Source organism: Salmo salar, chromosome 02, assembly GCF_965601325.2.
Source record: "Salmo salar chromosome 02, fSalSal1, whole genome shotgun sequence".
NCBI classification, from domain to species: domain Eukaryota; kingdom Metazoa; phylum Chordata; class Actinopteri; order Salmoniformes; family Salmonidae; genus Salmo; species Salmo salar.
The window spans coordinates 81,365,001-81,386,469 of record NC_138292.1 but is presented as its reverse complement, the minus strand read 5'-3'; the positions used below and the strand labels follow the sequence as shown (position 1 = coordinate 81,386,469).

Below are 21,469 nucleotides of genomic sequence, written 5' to 3'. Positions count from 1 at the left end.
CACTGTGTCTCTATTCTCTCCCATCTCTCTATTCTCTCTCTCATCTCTCTCTTCTCTGTCTTTCCAGGAAGTATATCCAGGACAGTAACGGCATCGTGTCGAGGCAGATTAAACCAGCTACTAAGAGCTTCATCAGAGACTGTGTGGTTAGACTGCATCTGGACCCTGCCATGTTCCAACAGGTAGCAATGCAACAACCAATCATTACCTGATGTTGGAACAGGAAGTAATGCATCAACCAATCATTACCTGATGTTGGAACAGGAAGTAATGCATCAACCAATCATTACGCGATGTTGGAACAGGTAGCAATGCATCAACCAATCATTACGCGATGTTGGAACAGGTAGCAATGCATCAACCAATCATTACGTGATGTTGGAACAGGAAGTAATGCAACAACCAATCATTACGTGATGTTGGAACAGGAAGTAATGCAACAACCAATCATTACGTGATGTTGGAACAGGAAGTAATGCAACAACCAATCATTATGTGATGTTGGAACAGGAAGTAATGCAGCAACCAATCATTACGTGATGTTGGAACAGGAAGCTGTTTTATGAATAACCTTTCACTGACCAGGCAGATGGTTGAGAACACACTGTTAATATCCTCTCAGTGGCAGGAGACACAGGAATCAGGACAAATATACATTCATTGATGTTTTATTGCGAACATATTTTCATGAACAGTTGTAGACAAGGGGTGGATGTGTTGGTAGCTTGTACATAACCAACAACTGTGTGTTGCTGCTGGTGAAGAACCCAGCTTCCCTCTCTGGGATGTGTGTTGCTGCTGGTGAGGAGCCCAGCTTCCGTCTCTCTGTGTTGCTGCAGGTATAGAACCCAGCTTCCCTCTCTTTGTGTTGCTGCTGGTATAGAAGCCAGCTTCCCTCTCTGTGTTGCTGCTGGTGAGGAACCCAGCTTCCCTCTCTTTGTGTTGCTGCTGGTATAGAACCCAGCTTCCGTCTCTCTGTGTTGCTGCTGGTATAGAAGCCAGCTTCCCTCTCTGTGTTGCTGCTGGTGAGGAACCCAGCTTCCCTCTCTTTGTGTTGCTGCTGGTATAGAACCCAGCTTCCCTCTCTGTGTTGCTGCTGGTGAGGAACCCAGCTTCCCTCTCTGTGTTGCTGCTGGTGAGGAACCCAGCTTCCCTCTCTGGGATGTGTGTTGCTGCAGGTGTAGAACCCAGCTTCCCTCTCTGCGTTGCTGCTGGTGAGGAACTCAGCTTCCCTCTCTGGGATGTGTGTTGCCGCAGGTGAGGACCCAGATTCCCTCTCTGGGATGTGTGTTGCCGCAGGTGAGGACCCAGATTCCCTCTCTGGGATGTGTGTTGCTGCAGGTGTAGAACCCAGCTTCCCTCTCTGGGATGTGTGTTGCTGCAGGTGTAGAACCCAGCTTCCCTCTCTGGGATGTGTGTTGCAGCAGGTGTAGAACCCAGCTTCCCTCTCTGGGATGTGTGTTGCCGCAGGTGAAGAACCCAGCTTCCCTCGTTTAATCTCACTTTCGTTTTTATTTTATATGCTGACTGAACAATAAAGTTTTTGGAACTTTGTACTGAAGCGAAGTTGTCCCTCTCCCAGGCCCAGACAGAGATCCAGAGCACCATGGAGGAGAACACCTACCCTCTGTTCCTGAAGTCAGACCCCTACCTGGAGTACACCCAGACAGGGGAGGAGAGCCCCAAACCACCCAGCGACCACAGCTCCTCATCGGGTACTGGTCCTGGGCCGCTGGGGCCTGGCTACCTGCCCACCCTCACAGAGGACGTAGAGTGGAGGTGTGTGTGTCTCTCTGTGTATCCAGATCCTGCGTATATTCTGGTCTATATTGTGTTCTTGTTGTCAGCACCATGTCACCAGGTCAAACTCCTGGTCCATGTGAATGTACTTGGTGATTTAAGGTGGTTGTGATTCAGGTGCCGGGAGGAGGAGGAGGAAGAGGAGGAGGAGGAGAGCGGGGATACGCAGGCCAGCAGGCTGACCCAGAGGTTGCTAATGGAGACGGCTCCTCACAGAGTGTCGACCAATCGGAGAGCAGGGGAAAGCCGAGAGTACAGGTAGGAGACCAGAGAGCGTGTTTATGGATGTGTGTGTTTGCGCCTGATTGTGGGAAATTCATGACAGTGTTTAGTATTTGTCAGAGTGGTTGCTTTGCAGTTGTGCCTGTAGGGAATCTCTGTGTTTGTACGCGTCCTGCGCCCGGATGATACCAGTATCGCGCGGCAAGGCAACATAACACGAAGCGGATTTAACTTCTTCAGGAGAACAGCCATCATGTTGGAAACAGACCTCATCATGCTTTCATGCAGAGTCACGTTCATCTTCCAAGCTTTAGCTTCAATAATTAACATACAGCTTTAGCTTCAATAATTAACATACAAAGAGTTTGATCTGCTTCCTGTTTTGATTTTTACCATGGAAAAAATATTGAGATACTGGTATCATCACAGCCCTAGTCTTGTCTGTGTGTAATATATATATATTCCCTCATCAATCTACACACAATACCCCATAATGACATCACAATACCCCATAATGACAAAGCAAAAACAGTTCTTTTTTTGACATTTATTAAAAAAATAAAAGACTGACATTTACATAAGTATTCAGACCCTTTACTCAGTACTTTTCTGAAGCACATTTTGCAGTGATTACAGCCTTGAGTCTTCTTGGGTATGACGCTACAAGTTTGTCACACCTGTATTTGGGGAGTTTCTCCCATTCTTCTCTGCAGATCCTCTCAAGATCTGTCAGGTTGGAATAGGAGTGTTGCTGCACAGCTATTTTCAAGTCTCTCCAGAGATGTTAGATCGGCTTCAAGTCCGGGCTCTGGCTGGGCCACTCAAGGACATTCCAACTTGTCTCGAAGCCACTCCTGTGTTATCTTGGCTGTGTGCTTAGGGTTGTTGTCCTGTTGGAAGGTGAACCTTCACCCCAGTCTGAGGTTCTGAGTCCTCTGGAGCAGGTTTTCATCAAGGATCTCTCTGTACTTTGCTCCGTTCATCTTTCCCTTGATCCTGACTAGTCTCCCAGTCCCTGCTGCTGAAAAACATCCCCACAGCATGATGCTGCCACCACCATGCTTCACCGTAGGGATGGTGCCAGGTTTCCTCCAGACGTGACGCTTGGCATTCAGGCCAAAGAGTACAATCTTGGTTTCATCAGACCAGAGAATCTTGTTTCTGATGGTCTGAGAGTCTTTAGGTGCCTTTTGGCAAACTCCAAGCAGGATGTCATGTGCCTTTTACTGAGGAGTGGCTTCTGTCTGGCCATTCAGTACCATTAAGGCCTTCTGGAAGGTTCTCCCATCTCCACAGAGGAACTCTGGACCTCTGTCAGAGTGATCATTGGGTTCTTGGTCACCTCCCTGACCAAGGCCCTTCTCCCCTAATTGCTCAGTTTGGCCAAGCGGTCAGCTCTAGGAAGAGTCTTGGTGGTTAAAAACTTCTTCCATTTAAGAAAGATGGAGGCCACTGTGGTCTTGCGACCTTCAATGCTGCAGAAATATTTTGGTTCCCTTCTCCAGATCTGTGCCTCGACACAATCCTGTCATGTAGCTTTACTGACATTTCCTTTGACCTCATGTCTTGGTTTTTGCTCTGACATGCACTATCAACTGTGGGACCTTATTTAGACAGGTGTGTGTCTTTCCAAATCATGTCCAATCAATTGAATTTACCACAGGTGGACTCCAATCAAGTTGTAGAAACATCTCAAGGATGATCAATGGAAACAGGATGCACCTGAGCTCAATTTACAGTCTCATAGCAAAGGGTCTGAATACTAATGTAAATAAGGTATTTCTGTTTTTTTTATTTTTAAATTGCATATATTTCAAAAAAAAACTATTTTCGCTTTTGTCATTATGGGGTATTGTGTGTAGATTGATGAGAATTAGTTATTCAATCAATTTTAGAACAAGGCTGTAACGTAACAAAATGTGGAAAAACTGAAGGGTCTGAATACTTTCCGTGTGTAACCATCTCTCCTCTCAGACCATGCAGAGAGCTGGTAGTTAACCCCTACTGTGTGTGTGTGGGAACCATCTCTCCTCTCAGACCATGCAGAGAGCTGGTAGTTAACCCCTACTGTGTGTGTGTGTGTGTAACCATCTCTCCTCTCAGACCGTGCAGAGAGCTGGTAGTTAACCCCTACTGTGTGTGTGTGTGTATAACCATCTCTCCTCTCAGACCGTGCAGAGAGCTGGTAGTTAACCCCTACTGTGTGTGTGTGTGTGTGTGTGTGTGTGTGTGTGTGTGTGTGTGTGTGTGTGTGTGTGTGTGTGTGTGTGTGTGTGTGTGTGTGGTGTGTGTGTGTGTGTGTGTGTGTGTGTGTGTGTGTGTAACCATCTCTCCTCTCAGACCGTGCAGAGAGCTGGTAGTTAACCCCTACTGTGTGTGTGTGTGTGTGTGTGTGTGTGTGTGGTGTGTGGTGTGTGTGAACCATCTCTCCTCTCAGACCATGCAGAGAGCTGGTAGTTAACCCCTACTGTGTGTGTGTATAACCATCTCTCCTCTCAGACTGCAGAGAGCTGGTAGTTAACCCCTACTGTGTGTGTGTGTGTAACCATCTCTCCTCTCAGACCATGCAGAGAGCTGGTAGTTAACCCCTACTGTGTGTGTGTGTGTGTAACCATCTCTCCTCTCAGACCATGCAGAGAGCTGGTAGTTAACCCCTACTGTGTGTGTGTATAACCATCTCTCCTCTCAGACCATGCAGAGAGCTGGTAGTTAACCCCTACTACGTTAACATGGGTTCAGCTCGCGCCCCGGTGACCAGCGCTAACGACAGTGAACAGCAGAGCATGTCCAGCGTCTCCGACGGCGACACACTCTCACTGACTGACAGCAGTGTGTGAGTACACACACAAATACACACACACACAAACATATCCTCTATCTCTCACACACACTGAAACACATTCTTCTGAATACTAACGTGTGTGTGTGATTTGCAGGGATGGTGTTCCACCCTACCGGTATCGTAAACAGCATCGTAGAGAGATGCATGAAAGTGCCAAAGCCAATGGACGTGTGCCCCTACCTCATATACCTGTAAGTAGTATACACACTACTTTATACCCTACCTCATATACCTGTAAGTAGTATACACACTACTTTATACCCTACCTCATATACCTGTAAGTAGTATACACACTACTTTATACCCTACCTCATATACCTGTAAGTAGTATACACACTACTTTATACCCTACCTCATATACCTGTAAGTAGTATACACACTACTTTATACCCTACCTCATATACCTGTAAGTAGTATACACACTACTTTATACCCTACCTAATATACAGTTGAGGTTGGAAGTTTACATACACATTAACCAAAGACATTTAAAAACGTTTTTTTTTCCCTGACATTTAATCCTAGTAAAATTCCCTGTCTTAGGTCAGTTAGGATCTCCACTTTATTTAAGAATGTGAAATATCAGAATAATAGTAGAGAGAATGATTTATTTCAGCTTTTATTTCTTTCATCACATTCTCAGTGGGTCAGAAGTTTACATACACTCAATTAGTATTCGGTAGCATTGCATTTAAATTGTTTAACTTGTGTCAAACATTTCGGGTAGCCTTCCACAAGCTTCCCACAATAAGTTGGGTGAATTTTGGCCCATTCCTCTGGACAGAGCTGGTGTAACTGAGTCAGGTTTGTAGGCCTCCTTGCTCGCACACGCTTTTTCAGTTTTGCCCACACATTTTCTATAGGATTGAGGTCAGGGCTTTGTGATGGCCACTCCAATACCTTGACTTTGTTGTCCTTAAGCCATTTTGCCACAGCTTTGGAAGTATGCTTGGGGTCATTGTCCATTTGGAAGACTCATTTACGACCAAGCTTTAACTTCCTGACTGATGTCTTGAGATGTTGCTTCAATATATCCACATATTTTTCCTCCCTCATGATGCCATCTATTTTGTGAAGTGCACCAGTCCCTCCTGCAGCAAAGCACCCCCATGCTGCCACCCCTGTGCTTCACGGTTGGGATGGTGTTCTTCGGCTTGCATGCCATTCTATATTTATTTCTATATTTGTTTCATCAGACCAGAGGACATTTCTCCAAAAAGTACGATCTTTGTCCCCATGTGCAGTTGCAAACCGTAGTCTGGCTTTTTTATGGTGGTTTTGGAGCAGTGGCTTCTTCCTTGCTGAGTAGCCTTTCAGGTTATGTCGATATCTATATCCACTCGTTTTACTGTGGATATAGATACTTTTGTACCCGTTTCCTCCAGCATCTTCACAAGGTCCTTTGCTGTTGTTCTGGGATTGATTTGCACTTTTCACACCAAAGTACGTTCATCTCTAGGAGACAGAACGCGTCTCCTTCCTGAGCGGTATGACGGCTGCGTGGTCCCATGGTGTTTATACTTACGTACTATTGTTTGTACAGATGAACGTGGTACCTTCAGGTGTTTGGAATTTGCTTCCAAGGATGAACCTGACTTGTGGAGGTCTACAATTTTTTTTTTTCTTGACTGATTTCTTTTGATTTTCCCATGATGTCAAGCAAAGAGTCACTGAGTTTGAAGGTAGGCCTTGAAATACATCCACATGTACACCTCCAATTGACTAAAATGATGTCAATTAGCCTATCGGAAGCTTCAAAAGCCATGACATCATTTTCTGGAATTTTCCAAGCTGTTTAGTCACAGTCAACTTAGTGTATGTAAACTTCTGACCCACTGGAATTGTGATACAGTGAATTATAAGTGAAATAATCTGTCTGTAAACAATTGTTGGAAAAATTACTTGTGTCATGCACAAAGTACATGTCCTAACTGACTTGCCAAAACTATAGTTTGTTAACAATACATTTGTGGAGGGGTTGAAAAACGAGTTTTAATGACTCCAACCTAAGTGGATGTAAACTTCCGACTTCAACTGTATATAGATCATATCTGATAGATGTTCTGTGGTCTTAACGGTAGACCATGTATGTGATGTTTATGGTATCTGATAGATGTTCTGTGGTCTTAACGGTAGACCATGTATGTGATGTTTATGGTATCTGATAGATGTTCTGTGGTCTTAACGGTAGACCATGTATGTGATGTTTATGGTATCTGATAGATGTTCTGTGGTCATAACGGTAGACCATGTATGTGATGTTTATGGTATCTGATAGATGTTCTGTGTGTAGCGTACATACCGTGTGCCAAAGGATGTCCACGTTGAGCCGGAGAGGTTTGCTGTTGACCTCATCAGTCGACTGGAGGGAGTTCTGAGAGAGAGAGAAGCTCAGGAGAGACTGGAGGAGAGACTGAAGAGGGTCAGACTGGTATGTAGTGGGGTGTCTGTGTGACGTGTGTGGTTTGGATGTGTGTGTGCGTGTGTTGGATGGTAATCATCCCACACACACTAACCTGCTTCTCCTCTAACCCTGCCCCCTTCTTTCCTCTCCTGCTCTGTGATAGGAGGAGGAGGGTGACGACGCCGACGTCTCCATGGTAAACTCCCTCCCCCCCTACGGCAACAAGCCCCTCCCCCCCTCCACCTCGTCCCTCCACCCCCACTACGGGTCCCGTTATTCAGAGACCTTGTACAATGGTGTTCTGGCGCTACAGGATGCGCACGAGGAGAACCCGGAGTCCATCTTAGACGAACACGTGCAGAGAGTGATGAAGACGCCGGGGTGCCAGTCACCAGGCACCGGGAGACACTCACCCAAGTCCCGCTCCCCCGACGGGGGGGTAGGGGTGTACCCTCCGCCTCACTCTGGGAGAACCCAGGGGCCTCCAGGGGTGAAAGGCCACAAGCCAGGAGCCAAGGGAGGGGACCCATCGGGGATGGGAGCAGGTATGTTGATGTTGTCTTTATTTATCCAGGTTAGTCTCAACGATAAACATATTCTAGTGTTGTCTTTATTTATCCAGGTTAGTCTCAACGATAAACATATTCTAGTGTTGTCTTTATTTATCCAGGTTAGTCTCAACGATAAACATATTCTAGTGTTGTCTTTATTTATCCAGGTTAGTCTCAACGATAAACATATTCTAGTGTTGTTGTCTTTATTTATCCAGGTTAGTCTCAACGATAAACATATTCTAGTGTTGTCTTTATTTATCCAGGTTAGTCTCAACGATAAACATATTCTAGTGTTGTCTTTATTTATCCAGGTTAGTCTCAACGATAAACATATTCTAGTGTTGTCTTTATTTATCCAGGTTAGTCTCAACGATAAACATATTCTAGTGTTGTCTTTATTTATCCAGGTTAGTCTCAACGATAAACATATTCTAGTGTTGTCTTTATTTATCCAGGTTAGTCTCAACGATAAACATATTCTAGTGTTGTCTTTATTTATCCAGGTTAGTCTCAACGATAAACATATTCTAGTGTTGTCTTTATTAATCCAGGTTAGTCTCAACGATAAACATATTCTAGTGTTGTCTTTATTTATCCAGGTTAGTCTCAACGATAAACATATTCTAGTGTTGTCTTTATTTATCCAGGTTAGTCTCAACGATAAACATATTCTAGTGTTGTCTTTATTTATCCAGGTTAGTCTCAACGATAAACATATTCTAGTGTTGTCTTTATTTATCCAGGTTAGTCTCAACGATAAACATATTCTAGTGTTGTCTTTATTTATCCAGGTTAGTCTCAACGATAAACATATTCTAGTGTTGTCTTTATTTATCCAGGTTAGTCTCAACGATAAACATATTCTAGTGTTGTCTTTATTTATCCAGGTTAGTCTCAACGATAAACATATTCTAGTGTTGTCTTTATTTATCCAGGTTAGTCTCAACGATAAACATATTCTAGTGTTGTTGTCTTTATTAATCCAGGTTAGTCTCAACGATAAACATATTCTAGTGTTGTCTTTATTTATCCAGGTTAGTCTCAACGATAAACATATTCTAGTGTTGTCTTTATTTATCCAGGTTAGTCTCAACGATAAACATATTCTAGTGTTGTCTTTATTTATCCAGGTTAGTCTCAATGATAAACATATTCTAGTGTTGTCTTTATTTATCCAGGTTAGTCTCAACGATAAACATATTCTAGTGTTGTCTTTATTTATCCAGGTTAGTCTCAACGATAAACATATTCTAGTGTTGTCTTTATTTATCCAGGTTAGTCTCAACGATAAACATATTCTAGTGTTGTTGTTGTCTTTATTTATCCAGGTTAGTCTCAACGATAAACATATTCTAGTGTTGTCTTTATTAATCCAGGTTAGTCTCAACGATAAACATATTCTAGTGTTGTTGTCTTTATTTATCCAGGTTAGTCTCAACGATAAACATATTCTAGTGTTGTCTTTATTTATCCAGGTTAGTCTCAACGATAAACATATTCTAGTGTTGTCTTTATTTATCCAGGTTAGTCTCAACGATAAACATATTCTAGTGTTGTCTTTATTTATCCAGGTTAGTCTCAACGATAAACATATTCTAGTGTTGTCTTTATTTATCCAGGTTAGTCTCAACGATAAACATATTCTAGTGTTGTCTTTATTTATCCAGGTTAGTCTCAATGATAAACATATTCTAGTGTTGTCTTTATTTATCCAGGTTAGTCTCAATGATAAACATATTCTAGTGTTGTCTTTATTTATCCAGGTTAGTCTCAACGATAAACATATTCTAGTGTTGTCTTTATTTATCCAGGTTAGTCTCAATGATAAACATATTCTAGTGTTGTCTTTATTTATCCAGGTTAGTCTCAATGATAAACATATTCTAGTGTTGTCTTTATTTATCCAGGTTAGTCTCAATGATAAACATATTCTAGTGTTGTCTTTATTTATCCAGGTTAGTCTCAACGATAAACATATTCTAGTGTTGTCTTTATTTATCCAGGTTAGTCTCAACGATAAACATATTCTAGTGTTGTCTTTATTTATCCAGGTTAGTCTCAACGATAAACATATTCTAGTGTTGTCTTTATTTATCCAGGTTAGTCTCAACGATAAACATATTCTAGTGTTGTCTTTATTTATCCAGGTTAGTCTCAACGATAAACATATTCTAGTGTTGTCTTTATTTATCCAGGTTAGTCTCAATTAGGGCAGACCCCATTTAGTCGACTGGTCGATAGGTTGTTGGTCGACCAAGATTTTTTTTTGTTGTTGAGCAGTGACATATATATATATATATCTATCACATCACACAAGACACCTGTCTGAGTGGACTGAAGAGGACTGGCCACCCCTCATAGCCTGGTTCCTCTCTAGGTTTCTTCCTAGGTTCTGGCCTTTCTAGGGAGTTTTTCCTAGCCACCGTGCTTCTACACCTGCATTGCTTGCTGTTTGGGGTTTTAGGCTGGGTTTCTGTACAGCACTTTGACATATCAGCTGATGTAAGAAGGGCTTTATAAATACATTTCATTGATGGACTAGTCCATTGCGGAGGCCTGTCTGGGTGGACTAGTCCATTGCGGAGGCCTGTCTGGGTGGACTAGTCCATTGCGGAGGCCTGTCTGGGTGGACTAGTCCATTGCGGAGGCCTGTCTGGGTGGACTAGTCCATTGCGGAGGCCTGTCTGGGTGGACTAGTCCATTGCGGAGGCCTGTCTGGGTGGACTAGTCCACTGCGGCGGTGACGTAGATGGCACACTAGTATCATCAGTAGTACATTGACCGTTAATTAACCTCATTTCTAATCTACAATGTTTGTTGGTTTACGGATTTTTTTTCTTGTTAATGCATTCAATATTATTATTCATGTCTTCTCGTTATTATTGTAGGAGTGGACATGTTGTTTACAGAGCGCACAGGCTACACTTATCAGGAAAAAAGTTTGGGATTATTTAGCGATCCTGTCAATCTTGAGTAACGACACGCACCTGATTACACATAGAAGTAGTCCTATAGGCTACCTGGCCCTGATTACACATAGAAGTAGTCCTATAGGCTACCTGGCCTGATTACACATAGAAGTAGACCTATAGGCTACCTGGCCTGATTACACATAGAAGTAGTCCTATAGGCTACCTGGCCCTGATTACACATAGAAGTAGTCCTATAGGCTACCTGGCCCTGATTACACATAGAAGTAGTCCTATAGGCTACCTGGCCCTGATTACACATAGAAGTAGTCCTATAGGCTACCTGGCCTGTAGGCATATAAATGTGCCCATTTGGGGATGTGTTACTATTTCTGATCGTCTTAACTCACCGTCACTGTGGAGCTTCTCAAAGTCATTTGTTCTTCGCCTCATTGAGAATGACTATAGTCCCTCAATGTAGCCTACTCTCCCTTTCAATAACCACTCAGCATGTTGGGGGACAAAATGTAATGCTCTGATCCGGGGGAAACGTCATAAGATAGACCTACCTGATTACTTCTTAGCTCGCTGGCGTGGGAAACTCTGAGGGCGCAGAATATTTTACACAATGTTGCAAGTTTGTTAGCATGATGGGCTGGACTAAGTTAATAGTTGATACAATGTTTCTAGTTCCTTACAGACAGGCCATGTGTAGCCAATGTGATTTATAGGATATTCATTTTTATCAGGATATTTTCCACCTGCAGGCTGCAATGTTTTTATTTGTTGGTTTATGTCGGCTATTTTTACATAGTGGTCATGGCCATAGAAGTTACTTTTTAGATTTGTATCATTTTCATTCAGATAGAATATGTTGATCAACCACATGACATTGATTTTGAGAAATTAAGACTTTTTATTCTAAATGAAACTGTTCCAAGAAAATATGCATATGAAAACCATAACTGGCATACAGATCAGTAGAAATGGTAGGATAATTTGGCACTCCAAATGGAAAAGGTTGCCGACCGCTGGTTTAGCCTGTTACCAGCAACTCCAGAAGCATAATGGCAGAATCTGAGAAGACCAGCGGCTGCAGGCAGCGGGAGGGGACAGGTTTTTCTTCTGGTTAGGCCATGATGATATCTAGCTCCCTCTTTAGTCATTTTTGGTGTCTTCATTTTTTTTTATCGCAGTGCTTAAAGCATCAGACAAGCTCAGTAGTCTACGTATGTATAGTGTTGACGTTGTATAATCAATGTGATGGAGTGTATTCAACCAACAGAACACAGAGCATCGGAGTAGGAGTGCTGTTCCATATAATCATATTCTTTATGGTTTTGAAGGTCAATCTGATCCTAGATCAGCACTCCTACCCCGAGATGCTTTATGAGTACAGGCCCAGGTATAGAGGTGAAATATATCATAGACCACCTCTAAACCAATCTCTTTTTGAATGTGTCCATAAAGGCTGTACCACCACATGGCATGGCTAACACCACCTTTGTTGGGTTAAGAGGTAGAGTTCTAGTTATTTAACCTATATGTCTCTGTTCCCTCAGGTGTGTACCACCACAAGCATGGCTACCACCACCCCCCAGGGGGCACCAAGCCCAAAGAGCCCCAGATGGATGAGGTGGTGCTGGGTGGAGGCTCCAGGACCCAGGGGAGCGGCCTGTGGAACGGGGAGGCCCACCACTACGCTACCGGGAAGGGACGCAACTACGCAGATGGGGCTGGGACCATGGACGCAATGGGCTATAGGTTAGTACCTGGGGGGGTTTATGTGTTATCAGTGTTGTCGTACTTGAGGCTAGGCCTCGAACTAGACTCGGACTCAAGTCACGATTTTCATGACTAGAACAGTGCGGCCTTACTAATGTGGAACGCTGTCCACTAGCTAGCCTTACTAATGTAGAACTCTGTCCACTAGCTAGCCTTACTCATGTAGAACTCTGTCCACTAGCTAGCCTTACTAATGTAGAACTCTGTCCACTAGCTAGCCTTACTAATGTAGAACTCTGTCCACTAGCTAGCCTTACTCATGTAGAACTCTGTCCACTAGCTAGCCTTACTCAAGTAGAACTCTGTCCACTAGCTAGCCTTACTCGTGTAGAACTCTGTCCACTAGCTAGCCTTACTCATGTAGAACGCTGTCCACTAGCTAGCCTTACTCGTGTGGAACGCTGTCCACTAGCTAGCCTTACTCGTGTGGAACGCTGTCCACTAGCTAGCCTTACTCGTGTAGAACGCTGTCCACTAGCTAGCCTTACTAATGTAGAACGCTGTCCACTAGCTAGCCTTACTCGTGTAGAACGCTGTCCACTAGCTAGCCTTACTCGTGTAGAACGCTGTCCACTAGCTAGCCTTACTCGTGTAGAACGCTGTCCACTAGCTAGCCTTACTCGTGTAGAACGCTGTCCAGTAGCTAGCCTTACTCGTGTAGAACGCTGTCCACTAGCTAGCCTTACTCGTGTAGAACGCTGTCCACTAGCTGGCCTTATTAATGTGGAACGCTGTCCACTAGCTGGCCTTATTCATGTGGAACGCTGTCCACTAGCTGGCCTTATTCATGTGGAACGCTGTCCACTAGCTGGCCTTATTCATGTGGAACGCTGTCCACTAGCTAGCCTTACTCATGTGGAACGCTGTCCACTAGCTGGCCTTACTCATGTGGAACGCTGTCCACTAGCTGGCCTTACTCGTGTGGAACGCTGTCCACTAGCTGGCCTTATTCGTGTGGAACGCTGTCCACTAGCTGGCCTTATTCGTGTGGAACGCTGTCCACTAGCTGGCCTTATTCGTGTGGAACGCTGTCCACTAGCTGGCCTTATTCGTGTGGAACGCTGTCCACTAGCTGGCCTTATTCGTGTGGAACGCTGTCCACTAGCTGGCCTTATTCGTGTGGAACGCTGTCCACTAGCTGGCCTTACTCGTGTGGAACGCTGTCCACTAGCTGGCCTTACTCGTGTGGAACGCTGTCCACTAGCTGGCCTTACTCGTGTGGAACGCTGTCCACTAGCTGGCCTTACTCGTGTGGAACGCTGTCCACTAGCTGGCCTTACTCGTGTGGAACGCTGTCCACTAGCTGGCCTTACTCGTGTGGAACGCTGTCCACTAGCTGGCCTTACTCGTGTGGAACGCTGTCCACTAGCTGGCCTTACTCGTGTGGAACGCTGTCCACTAGCTGGCCTTACTCGTGTGGAACGCTGTCCACTAGCTGGCCTTATTCGTGTGGAACGCTGTCCACTAGCTGGCCTTATTCGTGTGGAACGCTGTCCACTAGCTGGCCTTATTCGTGTGGAACGCTGTCCACTAGCTGGCCTTACTCGTGTGGAACGCTGTCCACTAGCTGGCCTTACTCGTGTGGAACGCTGTCCACTAGCTGGCCTTACTCGTGTGGAACGCTGTCCACTAGCTGGCCTTACTCGTGTGGAACGCTGTCCACTAGCTGGCCTTACTCGTGTGGAACGCTGTCCACTAGCTGGCCTTACTCGTGTGGAACGCTGTCCACTAGCTGGCCTTACTCGTGTGGAACGCTGTCCACTAGCTGGCCTTACTCGTGTGGAACGCTGTCCACTAGCTGGCCTTACTCGTGTGGAACGCTGTCCACTAGCTGGCCTTACTCGTGTGGAACGCTGTCCACTAGCTGGCCTTACTCGTGTGGAACGCTGTCCACTAGCTGGCCTTACTCGTGTGGAACGCTGTCCACTAGCTGGCCTTACTCGTGTGGAACGCTGTCCACTAGCTGGCCTTACTCGTGTGGAACGCTGTCCACTAGCTGGCCTTACTCGTGTGGAACGCTGTCCACTAGCTGGCCTTACTCGTGTGGAACGCTGTCCACTAGCTGGCCTTACTCGTGTGGAACGCTGTCCACTAGCTGGCCTTACTCGTGTGGAACGCTGTCCACTAGCTGGCCTTACTCGTGTGGAACGCTGTCCACTAGCTGGCCTTACTCGTGTGGAACGCTGTCCACTAGCTGGCCTTACTCGTGTGGAACGCTGTCCACTAGCTGGCCTTACTCGTGTGGAACGCTGTCCACTAGCTGGCCTTACTCGTGTGGAACGCTGTCCACTAGCTGGCCTTACTCGTGTGGAACGCTGTCCACTAGCTGGCCTTACTCGTGTGGAACGCTGTCCACTAGCTGGCCTTACTCGTGTGGAACGCTGTCCACTAGCTGGCCTTACTCGTGTGGAACGCTGTCCACTAGCTGGCCTTACTCGTGTGGAACGCTGTCCACTAGCTGGCCTTACTCATGTGGAACGCTGTCCACTAGCTGGCCTTACTCATGTGGAACGCTGTCCACTAGCTGGCCTTACTCATGTGGAACGCTGTCCACTAGCTGGCCTTACTCATGTGGAACGCTGTCCACTAGCTGGCCTTACTCATGTGGAACGCTGTCCACTAGCTGGCCTTACTCATGTGGAACGCTGTCCACTAGCTGGCCTTACTCATGTGGAACGCTGTCCACTAGCTGGCCTTACTCATGTGGAACGCTGTCCACTAGCTGGCCTTATTCATGTGGAACGCTGTCCACTAGCTGGCCTTATTCATGTGGAACGCTGTCCACTAGCTGGCCTTATTCATGTGGAACGCTGTCCACTAGCTGGCCTTACTAATGTGGAACGCTGTCCACTAGCTGGCCTTAGTAAGTAAGATACGATATTCAGTTTAAAAGGTAATTGGACAGAATTCTTTAACCCTTAGAAGGGACTTGGAACCAGACATGGACTGGAAGCCTATCTGTATCGCCATACTGACCTGTGTATCGCCATACTGACCTGTGTATCGCCATACTGACCTGTGTATCGCCATACTGACCTGTGTGTTTGTGTGTTCCCTGCACCCCAGCAGTAAGGGCAGCACCCTATCGAAGCGTGGCTCTAAGAAGGGGGCGGAGCCGACAGGTAAAGGTGATGAGGGGCGTGTTCAGGAGGCCCAGGTACCGCTGGAGGACCTGGAGAGAAACCACAAGATACTGCAGTGGATGATGGAGGGGGAGGCACTACGACACAAAAAGAACACGCACGGGTAACAGACACACACGGGTAACACACACACACACACGGGTAACACACACGGTAGGACGCACTCTCTGTCCCTCACTTACTCCAATGTTAACTAACCTTTTCTTTCTCTCTCGCTCCCCTTCTCTCTCTCCCTCTTTCTCTCCTCTCCCCCCACTCTTTCTCTCTCTCCCTCTTTCTCTCCTCTCCCCCCTCTCTTTCTCTTTTTCTCTCTCCCCTCTTTCTCTCTCTTTCTCTCTCCCCTCTTTCTCTCTTTTTCTCTCCCCCCTCTTTCTCCCTCCCTCTTTCGCTTTCCTTCTCTCTCTCTCCTATCTAGGAGTACCACAGGCTCCAGGAAGACCCAGGGGAGTGTGGAGCTGTTGAGACCCAGCTCTGTGGAGCGTCCTGGGGCAGTGCACCCCTGGGTGAGCGCCCAGCTGCGGAACAACGTGCAGCCCTCCCACCCCTTCATCCAGGACCCCACCATGCCCCCCAACCCCGCACCCAACCCCCTCACTCAGCTAGAGGAGGCCCGGAGGAGACTGGAGGAGGAGAGGAGGAGGGCCGCCCTGCTGCAGGCTAAACAGAGGTAAGAGGAGGAGGGGTTGAGGTGGGAACGAGGGGTTAGCGTTGAGATGAGGATTAGGGGTTGAGGTTGGAACGAGGGGTTAGCGTTGAGATTAGGATCAGGGGTTGAGGTGGGAACCAGGGGTTAGCGTTGAGATTAGGATCAGGGGTTGAGGTTGGAACGAGGGGTTAGCGTTGAGATTAGGATCAGGGGTTGAGGTTGGAACGAGGGGTTAGCGTTGACATTAGGATCAGGGGTTGAGGTTGGAACGAGGGGTTAGCGTTGAGATTAGGATCAGGGGTTGAGGTTGGAACGAGGGGTTAGCGTTGAGATTAGGATCAGGGGTTGAGGTTGGAACGAGGGGTTAGCGTTGAGATTAGGATCAGGGGTTGAGGTTGGAACGAGGGGTTAGCGTTGACATTAGGATCAGGGGTTGAGGTTGGAACGAGGGGTTAGCGTTGAGATTAGGATCAGGGGTTGAGGTTGGAACGAGGGGTTAGTGTTGAGATTAGGATCAGGGGTTCGAGCAGGAGGCTGGAGAGGAGATGGGGTTAGGTTTGGGATTGAGATGGAAAATTAAATGTTTGTGCTTTTCTAATAACCAATGTCTGTGTTCATGTAAGTGACTGACTGAACGAATCCTCACAATCAGTTTTTGCAATTTGGCAGTACGCCCAGAACCTTGTTTTGAGAATGAAAGATATGTTTCAAGGTCTCAGTTTAGAGAGAAGAAGCCTTGTGAGGGGTTGGTCGGTCACATGTTATGACCCGGTGTTAATAACCTCTTACATCTAGCTAGCGGAACACCTGCTCCAATATCCAATGATGGGCGTGGCGCGAAATACAAACTCCTCGAAAATCCGAAAACTTCAATTTTTCAAACATATGACTATTTCACACCATTTTAAAGACAAGACTCTCCTTTATCTAACCACACTGTCCGATTTCAAAAAGGCTTTACAGCGAAAGCAAAACATTAGATTATGTCAGCAGAGTACCCAGCCAGAAATAATCAGACACCCATTTTTCAAGCTAGCATATAATGTCACAAAAAACAAAACCACAGCTAAATGCTGCACTAACCTTTGATGATCATCAGATGACACTCCTAGGACATTATGTTATACAATACATGCATGTTTTGTTCAATCAAGTTCATATTTATATCAAAAACCAGCTTTTTACATTAGCATGTGACGTTCAGAACTAGCATTCCCACCGAACACTTCCAGTGAATTTACTAAATTACTCACGATAAACGTTCACAAAAAATATAACAATTATTTAAAGAATTATAGATACAGAACTCCTTTATGCAATCGCGGTGTCCGATTTTAAAATAGCTTTTCGGTGAAAGCACATTTTGCAATATTCTGAGTAGATAGCCCGGCCATCATGGCTAGCTATTTTGACACCCACCAAGTTTGGTACTCAGCAAACTCAGATTTACTATAAGAAAAATTGGATTACCTTTGCTGTTCTTCGTCAGAATGCACTCCCAGGACTTCTACTTCATCACCCAATGTTGTTTTGGTTCCAAATAATCCATAGTTATATCCAAATAGCGGCGTTTTGTTGTGCGTTCAAGACACTATCCGAAGGGTGACTTGCCCGGCGCGTATCGTGACAATTTTTTTTCTAAATATTCCATTACCGAACTTCGAAGCATGTCAAACGCTGTTTAAAATCAATTTTTATGCGATTTTTCTCGTAAAAAAGCGATAATATTCCGACCCGGGAGTCGTTGTTTTTGTTCAAAGACTGAAAATGTAAACATGGAGTCGTCTCGTGCACGCGCGCCCCCGTCTCATTGTTCTCAGATCGACCACTTACCAAATGCGCTACTGTTTTTCAGCCATGGACAGCAGAGTCATCATTCAACGTTCTGGCGCCTTCTGAGAGCCTATGGGAGCGTTAGAAAATGTCACGTTACAGCAGAGATCCCCCTGTTTTGGATAGAGATGGCAAAGAAGGCCAAGAAATGGTCAGACAGGGTACTTCCTGTACAGAATCTTCTCAGGTTTTGGCCTGCCATTTGAGTTTTGTTATACTCACAGACACCATTCAAACAGTTTTAGAAACTTTGGAGTGTTTTCTATCCAAAGCTAATAATTATATGCATATTCTAGTTTCTGGGCAGGAGTAATAACCAGATTAAATCGGGTACGTTTTTTATCCGGCCGTGAAAATACTGCCCCCTATCCATAACAAGTTAATGATTCATTAACCTCTCTAGGCTAGGCGGGACGAATTCGTTCCACCTACGTAACAGCCACTGCTATCCTGTGGCGCGATTTTCAAAACCTTAAAAATCCTATTACTTCAATTTCTCAAACATATGACTATTTTACAGCCATTTAAAGACAAGACTCTCGTTAATCTAACCACACTGTCCGATTTCAAAAAGGCTTTACAACGAAAGCAAAACACATTAGATTATGTCAGCTGAGTACCAAGCCAGAAATAATCAGACACCCATTTTTCAAGCCTGCATATAATGTCACCAAAACCCAGAAGACAGCTAAATGCAGCACTCACCTTTGATGATCTTCATCAGATGACAACCCTAGGACATTATGTTATACAATACATGCATGTTTTGTTCAATCAAGTTAATATTTATATCAAAAACCAGCTTTTTACATTAGCATGTGACGTTCAGAACTAGCATACCCCCCGCAAACTTCCGGGGAATTCGCTAACATTTTACTAAATTACTCACGATAAACATTCACAAAAAGCATAACAATTATTTTAAGAATTATAGATACAGACCTCCTCTATGCACTCGATATGTCCGATTTTAAAATAGCTTTTTGGTGAAAGCACATTTTGCAATATTCTAAGTACATAGCCCAGGCATCACGGGCTCGCTATTTAGACACCCGGCAAGTTTAGCACTCACCATAATCATATTTACTATTATAAAAGTTTGATTACCTTTTGTTGTCTTCGTCAGAATACACACCCAGGACTGCTACTTCAATAACAAATGTTGGTTTGGTCCAAAATAATCCATCGTTATATCCGAATAGCGGCGTTTTGTTCGTGCGTTCCAGACACTATCCGAAATAGTAAAGAAGTGTCGCGCGCATGGCGCAATTCGTGACAATAAAATTCTAAGTATTCCATTACCGTACTTCGAAGCATGTCAACCGCTGTTTAAAATCAATTTTTACGACATTTTTCTCGTAGAAAAGCGATAATATTCCGACAGGGAATCTCCTTTTCGGCAAACGGAGGAAAAAATCCCAAAGGCGGGGGCGGTCGGGGTCACGCGCATAAGCCAGTGTCCCTTGATCGGCCACTTGAGAAAGGCGATAATGTGTTTCAGCCTGGGGCTGGAATGACGACATTCTGTTTTTTCCCGGGCTCTGAGCGCCTATGGACGATGTGGGAAGTGTCACGTTAGAGCAGAGATCCTTAGTAAATGATAGAGATGGAAAACAAGTTCAAGAAATGGTCAGACAGGCCACTTCCTGTAAAGGAATCTCTCAGGTTTTGACCTGCCATTTGAGTTCTGTTATACTCACAGACACCATTCAAACAGTTTTAGAAAATTTAGGGTGTTTTCTATCCATATGTAATAAGTATATGCATATTCTAGTTACTGGGTAGGAGTGGTAACCAGATTAAATCGGGTATGTTTTTTATCCAGCCGTGTCAATACTGCCCCCTAGCCCTAACAGGTTAATTATGAATGATGAACAAGCTAAATCATGCAAATATAACTTGTCTGTATATAAGAGAACGAACGGGATATAAGAGAACTAATGGGACTGACCCGGTGGAGCTCCTGATTGACATGTGTACTATGGTGCATTCAGTTGGTTGGAACCTCTCCAGCGTACTGATAATAAAGAATGATTCATTTAAGATTGACTTCCAGTGTCCTTGTGTAGAATTTCTACTACATGATGTCAAGTTACTGGGACAGGAAGCTGTATTGGGAGAGGAGGGAGACTCCAATATGCTGATGGATCAGTCAGTCTGACACACATAGACACTACATGGTGACAGAGTTTGTCTCATGTCTCCATCTCTCCTCTCCTCCAGACAGAAGTCTTTAAGCAGTACTGTCTGTCTCCATCTCTCCTCTCCTCCAGACAGAAGTCTTTAAGCAGTACTGTCTGTCTCCATCTCTCCTCCCCCAGACAGAAGTCTTTAAGCAGTACTGTCTGTCTCCATCTCTCCTCTCCTCCAGACAGAAGTCTTTAAGCAGTACTGTCTGTCTCCATCTCTCCTCTCCTCCAGACAGAAGTCTTTAAGCAGTACTGTCTGTCTCCATCTCTCCTCCAGACAGAAGTCTTTAAGCAGTACTGTCTGTCTCCATCTCTCCTCTCCTCCAGACAGAAGTCTTTAAGCAGTACTGTCTGTCTCCATCTCTCCTCCAGACAGAAGTCTTTAAGCAGTACTGTCTGTCTCCATCTCTCCTCTCCTCCAGACAGAAGTCTTTAAGCAGTACTGTCTGTCTCCATCTCTCCTCCAGACAGAAGTCTTTAAGCAGTAAGAAGCAGGTGTCACAGTGTGAGAACGTAACTGTGGCCTACTACTTCTGTGGCGAGCCAATCCCCTACCGCACCACGGTCAAAGGTCGCGTGGTGACCCTGGGACAGTTCAAGGAGCTACTCACCAAGAAGGGCTACTACAGGTGAGAGGTCGTTGTCATGGAGATTAAACTCTGGAGACCACGGGGGGGTGTCCCAAATGGCACCCTGTTCCCTACGCAGTGCACTACTTGTGACCAGAGCCCTATGGGCCCTATGAAGGGAACAGGGTGAATACCTGTGGACGATGAAGTCCTGTCTTCTAACCCTGTTCCCTACGTAGGGCTGTGTGTGTGTGTTGATTCACTGTGTGTGTGTGTGTGTGTGTTGATTCACTGTGTGTGTGTGTGTGTTGATTCACTGTGTGTGTGTGTGTGTGTGTTGATTCACTGTGTGTGTGTTGATTCACTGTGTGTGTGTTGATTCACTGTGTGTGTGTTGATTCACTGTGTGTGTGTGTGTGTTGATTCACTGTGTGTGTGTGTGTGTTGATTCACTGTGTGTGTGTGTGTGTGTTGATTCACTGTGTGTGTGTGTGTTGATTCACTGTGTGTGTGTTGATTCACTGTGTGTGTGTGTGTGTTGATTCACTGTGTGTGTGTGTGTGTTGATTCACT

General features: G+C 45.2%; 1 protein-coding gene across 2 annotated transcripts in view; it reads left to right on the top strand.

Annotated features, from left to right (window-relative positions):
* LOC106593205 (axin-1) overlaps positions 1-21,469 on the top strand; it is a 41,795-nt gene that overhangs the window by 4,040 nt on the left and 16,286 nt on the right. For both annotated transcript variants that reach the window (XM_045710612.2, XM_045710605.2), the window contains exons 3-13: positions 68-182; positions 1,583-1,779; positions 1,918-2,058; positions 4,712-4,855; positions 4,959-5,055; positions 7,158-7,295; positions 7,432-7,813; positions 12,294-12,495; positions 15,583-15,762; positions 16,075-16,326; positions 20,795-20,956. In XM_045710612.2, coding sequence (XP_045566568.1) covers positions 68-182; positions 1,583-1,779; positions 1,918-2,058; positions 4,712-4,855; positions 4,959-5,055; positions 7,158-7,295; positions 7,432-7,813; positions 12,294-12,495; positions 15,583-15,762; positions 16,075-16,326; positions 20,795-20,956 — 2,010 coding nt within the window. The remainder of the gene's footprint in view (positions 1-67; positions 183-1,582; positions 1,780-1,917; positions 2,059-4,711; positions 4,856-4,958; positions 5,056-7,157; positions 7,296-7,431; positions 7,814-12,293; positions 12,496-15,582; positions 15,763-16,074; positions 16,327-20,794; positions 20,957-21,469) is intronic.